General features: G+C 39.5%; 1 protein-coding gene across 2 annotated transcripts; it reads right to left on the reverse strand.

Moving 5' to 3' along the window:
* Window positions 1–6,288: 6,288 nt before the first annotated feature.
* Window positions 6,289–8,439, reverse strand: Tceal9 (transcription elongation factor A like 9). Of its 2 annotated transcripts, none has more exons than XM_077107211.1 (3): window positions 8,303–8,439; window positions 7,758–7,819; window positions 6,289–7,336 (listed from the first exon to the last, which is right to left on the reverse strand). In XM_077107211.1, exon 3 carries the CDS (start codon window positions 7,284–7,286, stop codon window positions 6,972–6,974), a length of 315 nt encoding a protein of 104 aa, XP_076963326.1. In that variant the 5' UTR covers window positions 7,287–7,336; window positions 7,758–7,819; window positions 8,303–8,439; the 3' UTR covers window positions 6,289–6,971. The 2 variants fall into 2 exon arrangements, with proteins under 2 accessions (XP_076963326.1, XP_076963325.1); XM_077107210.1 differs by having other exon boundaries at window positions 6,289–7,339; window positions 8,303–8,438.
* Window positions 8,440–8,689: the final 250 nt, after the last annotated feature.

An 8,689-nucleotide genomic window follows, 5' to 3' on the forward strand; every position in this document is an offset into this window, starting at 1 on the left:
TCAGCAACTTAATGAGGCCCTCAGCAAATTACCGAGACTCTGTCTGGGAAAAAAAATAGGGATTGGTGATATAGCTCAGTGGTAGGGCATGGAGTGGATCTCCAGTATGAAAATTAAAAAATGGATTGAAAATAAAAGGGCAAATAAAAAAGTCGAAGTGGCTATACTAATATAAGTCAAAGTAGACTACAAAACAAAACATGTTACTAGAGATAAAGAGGGGATTTTAAAATAATAAACTTTATTTCAGAGCAGTTTTCAAATTATAGGAAATTTGAGCAGAAATTATAAAGAATTCCCATATTATCCTGATCCTACACACAGCCTCCCCAACTGTAAACATTCTAAACAGAATAGTGCATTGGTTACAGTTAATGAGCCTACACTGAAACATCATTATCACTCAGAGTCCTTAGTTTACATTAGTGTTTACTCTTGGTGTTCACAATTCTATGGGATTTTCTAAGTGTATAATGACATACAGTTATGGTTTAATATGAGGTGTCCCCCAAAAGCTCATGAGTATAATGCAAGAATTTCCAGAGGTGAAATGATTGGGCCATGAGAGCCTTAACTTAATCAATGTGTTAATCCACTTGAATGGATTAACTCAGTGGTAACTGCAGGAAGATAAGATATAGCTGGAGAAAATAGGTTACTGGGGCTGTGCCTTTGGGGTTTATGTTTTTTTCCCTGGTGAACAGAGCTCTCTCTGCTTCCTGTTCCCATGTTCTGAGCTACTTCCTTCCACCACACTCTTCTGCCATGATGTTCTGCCTCATCTGAGTCCCAGAATCAGGAGTCAAATGTCTGTGGACTGAGACCTCTGAAAACATGAGACAAATACACTGTTCCTTGTCTAATTTTCTTGATACATCTTTTGGTTACAGCAATGAAAACGCTGCCTAAAACATGTATCCATCATTATAGTATCATATAGACAAGTTTCATTGCTTTTAAAATCATCTGTGCTTCACCTTTGAACCCTACCTTGCCCCCACAACCTTTAGTAATCCTTATCTTTTTTCCATCCCTTTTCCAGAATGTCACATGGAATCATAAAATGGGTAGCTTCTTCATATCATTTCCTTCCACTTAGTAGTCATCATTTACAATTCCTTCAAGTTTGGGCTGGGGGTGTAGCTCAAGCGGTAGTGCGCTCGCCTGGCATGCATGCGGCCTGGGTTCGATCCTCAGCACCACATACAAACAAAGATGTTGTGTCCGCTGAAAACTAAAAAATAAATATTAAAATTCTCTCTCCCTCTCTCTTTAAAAATAAAAACAATTCCTTCAAGTCTTTTATTTACTGGCAATGTTAAGGATTGTGCATACTAGGCAAGTATTCTATCAGTGAAGTACATCCCCAGTATTCACCACGTCTTTTTATGGTTTAATAGCTCATTTCTTTTTAGTGATAAATTATATTCCATCATATTGATGCACCTAAGTTTACTTATCCATTTACTCATTGAAGTTTATCTTTATTGTTTCCAGTTTTTTTACAATTATGAATAAAACTACAATAAACATCTGTGTTCAGGTTTTCGTGTAGACATAAGTTTTTAGTTCAATTGGATAAATACCAAACAGCAACAAAAACTACCTGTGACAGTGTCTAGATGCAAGATACCACAGAAAAGGCTTCTATGGATCATATGGCAAGAGCATGTTTGTCTTTGTAAGAAACTGCCAAAATGTCTTCCAAACTGGCTGTACCATTTTGCATTACCACCCGCAATAAGTGAGAGATTCTATAGTTCCATATCCTTGCCAGTATACATATCCAAAATGTGGACTAACCATCAAATAGAATAACATTTGGCAATAAGAAGGAATGAGGTGCTGACAGATGCTACAACATGGATGAAACTTAAATATATTATGCTAATTAAATGAAGATAGCTATGTGATACCATATTTTATATGTACATACAGGACAGGGAAAACTCTAGAGACAGAAGGCAGATTAGTGTTTGTGTAGGGCTGGGGAAGATGCGGCATGGAAGAGTCATAGCTAAGATTATAATGTTTCTTTTTCCCTTGATGAAAATGTACTAAAATTGATTGGCGTGATGTTTACACATATCTGTGAATGTGCTCAAGTTCCTTGCACTATATACTTTAAGTGAGTGAATTGGTATGTGAATTGTATCTCAATAAATATGTCATAAAAATCAGTAACATTTATTCTGGGATGGATGAGTAGGAATTATTCAGGCTAAGTATATTTATCAAACCAGGCCCTTTTTGCCTTCCACACAGTGTGTCAATCACTGAAGCAATGAGTTTTGCAGAAGAGAAAGAGTTTATTTATAAGGCAGCCAAGTATGAGGGTAGGAAAGAGAAGTCTCAAATTTCACCTCCCTGAGGATAGGTTTTGAGAATGTTTACTGTGTAAAGAAATAGGGTGGTTTAAGGTATGGGGAAAAGTGATCAGAGATGAAGCAATCAGTGGTCTGAACATGTATAGTCAATCTTCATGGCTTTTTCATGGGAAATATGTTCAGAAAATGGTGGCATACGCATTATCTGAGGGTGGAGTTTTTGGCCTCCTGACACCAAAAGGTCACCCATTGGACCCCTGCATAGGCCCAAGTGAAGAGTTAGTGATTTTCACAAAAATGACCTTCCAGTTCCTGAAAAAATAACCTAGGCATCCTGTCATCATGACCCACATGTCAGAGGTATTATCTATAGCAAAGCTAGTGGTATACTAATAACATATAGCTTAGCTGTGTGACCTCCAGAGTTATTGACTTTTAAAGTCAACCAAAAGCAAATAACTAAGGCTGAGCACTAGGGCTGAGTCAGAGAAATAAAAATTACAAAGAGTCAGTTAGTGTGTAAATAAGAATACCCCAGTTGTGTTTGGTGGTTGGTAACTTTTAAAGTTAGGATTTTGTTCTCCCATGGAGTCTTGGAGACAGAGGTTTTATTCTATTGAGGGTTACATTTTTGAGAATAGCTCTTAGGTCTTTGATAAATACTTCTGAGATAAAAATGTACATATTTACAATTGTAAACCATTATTTTATTAAATGCCCAGTAGATGGTTGTGGCCTATCCAGCAAGAACTCCATTTTAGGTTCAGGCAGGGAGAATTATAGAAACCAATATGAAGGGCTGAAAAAGAATGGAGCTTTGAGGAACTGATAGAATTCCTTCAGCATAGCACATTTGTTATCATTTATTAAATACTTGCTGTTTCAGAGTAGTGATTAAGAGCAAGAGCTTTTACCTTAGGCAGAGATTCCATTTAATAGTTGGGAAATCTTGGCTAAATCTCTTGTTCCTTTTTCATAAAATAATTCATTAATGATACAACAGCTAGAAAAGAACTCAGAATTCATGGAAGGGAAGGACTTGGTTTAAGTTCAAGAACTAATTTGATAATTAAAGTGTAAGGATAATAGGATTACACATTAGGAAAAGTTTTAAAAATAATTATTTTTCCTAAACAACCAGAACAAAGGAGGCCTGGTGAGATACTAAACTGCCACTTAAAAATAAATGATCCCTCATTTTAGTCATCTTGATATTTATGGACATGTATATGTATTGTGCTGTACCTCCTATCCTTCATTCTTTAAAAATGCATGGTGAACACAAAGTACGTACGCACAAATCTACCTAATTCCTTTGTTTATTCGTTTATTTTTGCAATGCTGGGAATCAAATCCAGGGCCTTGTATACGCCAAACAAGAGCTACATCTGCATTGAGCTGCATCTGCAGCCCTACCTCCTTCTTTTTTTAAAATAATTTTGTAGATGTAGATGGACACAATACCTTTATTTTATTTGTTTATTTTTATGTGGTGCCAAGGATCAAACCCAGTTCCTCACACATAGTGCTAGGCAAGCACTCAACCACTGAGCCATAACCCTGGCCCCCCTACCTCTTTCTTTAAACAGATACTTTCCAACACTATATTGAAAATAGTAAGGAGGATGTGGACAAAAGATTTAAATAAACATTTCTCAACGTAAAAATATGCAAATGGCCAAAGAGCACATGAAAAGATGCTCTCTACCCAATTAAGTTATCCATCCAGTTGTGCAAGTATGTTTTCCTAAGGCTATTGCAAAACACCAGTGACAGAATATCAAATAACTGCTTTTCAGTACTGTGATGTGAGTGAACTTCCCCCTTTTCTGGCCTTTACCCTACTTTGAACTTTCCTTGAAGAGAGAACAGAAAAGCTTTTCTTTTAGTTTTTCCTTTTCACAGAGCCTACGTTGAGGTTAGTATATGGGATCTTCAAACACACATCCTCCTGTCAGTTTCCTAGTAAAAATTTTTGCATAAGATTACCCTTGTCGTTGGTGTTTTTTTTCTGATGAATCCATTGACTTCGCCCTTCTACCTCTTTTATTTAGGAATGCCATGGTAGTTTTGTCTTATTGTAATTTTAAAGTTCTTCAATGACTGTTTTTCTTTTTTCTTGTGTTTTTGTTTGTTTGTATCTTGGATTGAACCCAGGGGTGCTTAACCACAGAGTCACAACACCGGCCTTTCTTTTTTATTTTGAGACAGGGTCTTGCTAAATTGCTTAGGGCCTCACCAAGGGCTGGCCTTGAACTTGTGTTCCTCCTGCCTCAACCTCACAAGCCCCTGGGATTACAGACGTGCGCCACCACGCTTGGCTAATGACTGTTTATCTTAATGCTTGCAACTGACATTTGGATTTATTGTACTAAGAAAACTGTTATTGGGAGTGGCAATCTGCCAAAGACTGAGTGTCCCTGCATGTTCTTATTGGGTATGCCAAGAATGTAAGGCCCTGACCATTCTTCACGGAGGCAGATAATTTTTCAAGTGGGTTTGCAGCAAGTAACCTTGAGGGCTGGGGAAACATCTTTCCCTGAACAGAGAGCATGCTTGCTTCTGCTTACTATGAATACAGGCAGTTCCCCAAACTCAGGGTTTCTTTCCTGTCATGCAAAACACTGCATGTTCAAGCATTCATCATGGGTCCCATGTTGACCCATGAGATTTGGCAATCAAAGGGAGCCAATACAAACCAACACGAATCTCTGCCTACTGCTTTTGCTGTAATAATGCCCTTAATCTCTGACCCAGAAGCCTAGGTCTTCTGCCAGCATCCATTAAATGGTAGCAGGCTAAGTTGTTAGCTTTAAGTAGGGTAAAACTTCAGATTCTTCCGTTCTTGGCAAGTGTTTGCAGACATTAGCCCTAAAGTAATTATGCTAGGGAACTGTTTCCTACCAGGATGAGTTTGCCATATCTGTGTACCACCCATGCTATTAATATTGTGTTCTACTTCAAACTGACTCATTTATGAAATTTTAATAATTTTTGGAAAGGAAATTTTATAACATCACCCAAATCTAAACTAACATCACTTGCTGTAAACTGAAATCATTTATTAACAATTTAGTACATGAACATTACAATTTATAATATTTGTGTACTATCAATAATCATCTTCCCCTACCATCAGGCCCTGCTACTTTAAACCCTAATTATCTGATTACATCCAGAGCAGTCATATCTGGGACAAAGACTACCACTACTAATGTTTCTCATTAGTGAATTTTGAAGTACTATGTTGTTCCTTATAAAAAGTTCCCTTCAAGCCCCTCCTGAGAAGGAAAACGGGGAAAGGAAGTTTAGAACTCTGACCTGCAAAGGAGATTGCTGTCCTCTACACAAACCTGTCTAGGACAGCCTGGCAAACAGCCCAGAGGCAGAGAAACAAAAGTCACACCCACCTAGAGGGGAGTATGACTTGGGGGAGCCCTTCCTCATCCTACATGATCACTCCCTTTCTGAACAACAGGTGGCTGCCTTTTCCTTTTCTTATAAAAATGGCAGTGAGCACCTGAAAATTATCTCACTGCACCTTGAATTCCAACCCCACCAGCATCTGTAGGACTGTTGTAACCTTGAAGTATGTTCTGGAGGCATGAAGAGCACCCCTCCCCCGCAAAAAAAAAAAAAAAAAAAAAAAAAAAAAAGCATTATAGAGGTGAGAAACTACTCTCTCCATCTTTCCAAATAGCTGAAACAAATCTTAGGGAGTTTGGATTCTGCATGAGCAGATGGAGACAAAGCCCTGTCAAACTGTTCTCAGTAATTACCTAATTTGGCTCCTATGAGATTCCTGTGAGATTGTTATTTTACTGATGAGAAAAGATGTAAAATTTAATGTTTCAGCTAAGTGATCTGGTGGTACTTTTAAGTTCACATTTGTTTCTAATATTTGGTCAATGAATAATAAGTGCCTCAGTACTTTCAGAAATAAACAGATAAATGCTATAGGTTATTGCTTTTTAGTTATAAAATTTTATTATTTTAGCAACAATAATGTGTATTCATTTTAGGAATATGGAAAATACAAACAAGCAGACGATTGTATTCATAATTCCATCACTGAAACTGAACTTTTTTTTTTTTGGCAGCACTGAGAACTGAACAAAGGAGTTCAATTCTCCACTAAGCTATATCCCCAGCCTTTTTTATTTTATGGCCAGGGTCTTCCTAAGTTGCAGAAGCTGGTGTTGAACTTGTGGTCCTCCTCTCCTGCCTCAGCCTCACAAATTGCTAGGATTATAGGCCGTGCCACCATGCCCAGCTTGCCTTAACTTTTTGTCTCTTATTCTTCCCAAGTTTTAATGAGCATATATGTAATATACAAATGTACTTTTACCTTATTCAAAAATATGATATTCACATATTATTTAGTAACCTTTTCCCCCCATTTTATATGCTAACAGGAACCTCTTTTTTACAGTGAGTAAATCTTTCTTATTCAAAGACAGAGACTTGCAGATAGGTTCAAAATACAATAAACAATGAGATGCAGATAACAAGAGCTATATCTAAAAACACTAATAGCAACTGGTTAAAAGTAGAAAGATGGGCAAAGATATATCAGGAAAAATGCTAATAAAACGAAAGCTACATAGCAATGTTAATGTCAGATAAAACAGAAATCAAGGTAAACTACATCAAATAAGGGTAAGGATGGTTTCTATTGACCTTCCAACGCATCACTATAAGTTTGTTTCTTACTCTCCTTATCTCATCTATTTCATCCACTTCCCTAAACATATCCTCATTGCTCAAATGCCTGTTATGTATATCTTCTTTAAAATCCTGGAGAGATTGAATCAGCCTTTCTCTAAAAGTTTCTTCTGCGTTTTCCTCCTCCTCTGGTTCTTCCTCTTCCTCTGGCTTTTCCTCAGGCTTTGGCTCTTCCTCCAGCTTTGGTTCATTCTCATTGTCTGGTTTTTCTTCAATTTTCTGACAGGGTTTCATCTTGTGCCTCTCCTTCTTCTTTCCTGCTTATTCCTCTTTGAATGCAATTACTTCTAGGAAACAAGGAGACAATGAGTCATAGGCTTGGAGAATGTACAGGTGCTCCACACTGAGGGGCTCGGCATTTGCTTTATTTTTTTTTTTAATTTCAGAGCTGACGTCATCAAATATCTTCCACCTGAGAAGCCCAGTCAGCAATCAGTGCTTCCCTGACCCCGCCCTCTTACCTCCACTTTCCGCCGCGCCTCCCTTCTCTCGTCCCTCCCTCTAGCTTTTTCCAAGGCCCTCCTTCCCGCCTCGCAGCCCTCCCCAACCCTTTCTCCCTCACGGGGCCCTCCCGGAACGCAGAAGGTTGGCTTGGAGGGGGAAAGGAAGGGGGGGAGGGGAGAAGGGAGAAGGGACAGTGGGGCCTACAACCCCACCCTCACCCACCTCCACCCCCAGAGTCTTTATATTGTTCCTCTTACTTACCTGGTATTGATCCGGTCTGCTTCTTTTTCCTACTTTTATGGCCTTGGAAGGTTCTAACAGACCTGCGGACAAACCCGAGAAGGGAGGCAATGGTGGGGGTGGGGCGAGTAGTTGGTGGGCCGACCAGCACCCGAGACCAGGCACAAGTAGCTTTTCTCATCTAAGGTTTCAGTTATGGAAAGTTTCCCATCTTTTGTTTTCCCCACTTCGCCTCTTCGCCATAGAGCAAGTTAACTCGTCTCTCTCATTATTCAGGGAGTGGGAAGAGCAGATTATTTCCAAACTATCTTTAAAACTGAGGCAGGATTTGCGGCCAGGGTGAATGTCGACAAAGGGGTCAGATCTCACAGGATGACTATTTTTAGATGTTCACAAGTCTACTTTATCTTTTCTCAGGACCCCTAGTTCCTTTCCCAAGGGTCATCATTTCCTGCAGATCTAGAGGTGAGAGTGGAAAAATGGACTTCCCTGGGACTCCTTTAAGTCTCCACCGCAGGACCACCCCACACAAGAAATCCCCAGACAGCATCCATATTGACACCAACCTGCAAAATTCCAGCAAGTTGAGTCCTTCCGCTGGCCTCCGGCGCTGCCGCCTGCACTGCCGAAGGGAGCTGGTACCCAGACGGGAACAAGGACCAGACTAGCAGGACTTCTGCACACGTCGACTCCTGGTCACATGAGATCTACGTCACCAGTGAGCTCGGGTCCCCAATTTCCACTCCCACCAAAAGCGCGGCAGATATGGGCCCGCCCTCGATTCCCTCCCCGCCCGCCTCTTATACATTTGGCCCCGTCAGTCTTTTCTGTTATTGCCTATTCCAAAGGAGAAAAAAAAGTTATTCGCTGTTTTCTCTGATTACCATGGAGGGGGTGCATCTTTTTCTGGAGCTACTGAACTTTTCTACTTTTTTCAATAATTGAATTTTCCT

This window comes from Callospermophilus lateralis, chromosome X, assembly GCF_048772815.1.
Source record: "Callospermophilus lateralis isolate mCalLat2 chromosome X, mCalLat2.hap1, whole genome shotgun sequence".
In the NCBI taxonomy this organism is placed as follows: Eukaryota; Metazoa; Chordata; class Mammalia; order Rodentia; family Sciuridae; genus Callospermophilus; species Callospermophilus lateralis.

Bases quoted from the DNA above. Each gene is read 5' to 3' on its own strand.
- Tceal9 (XM_077107211.1), bottom strand. From the start codon at position 7,286: ATGAAACCCTGTCAGAAAATTGAAGAAAAACCAGACAATGAGAATGAA.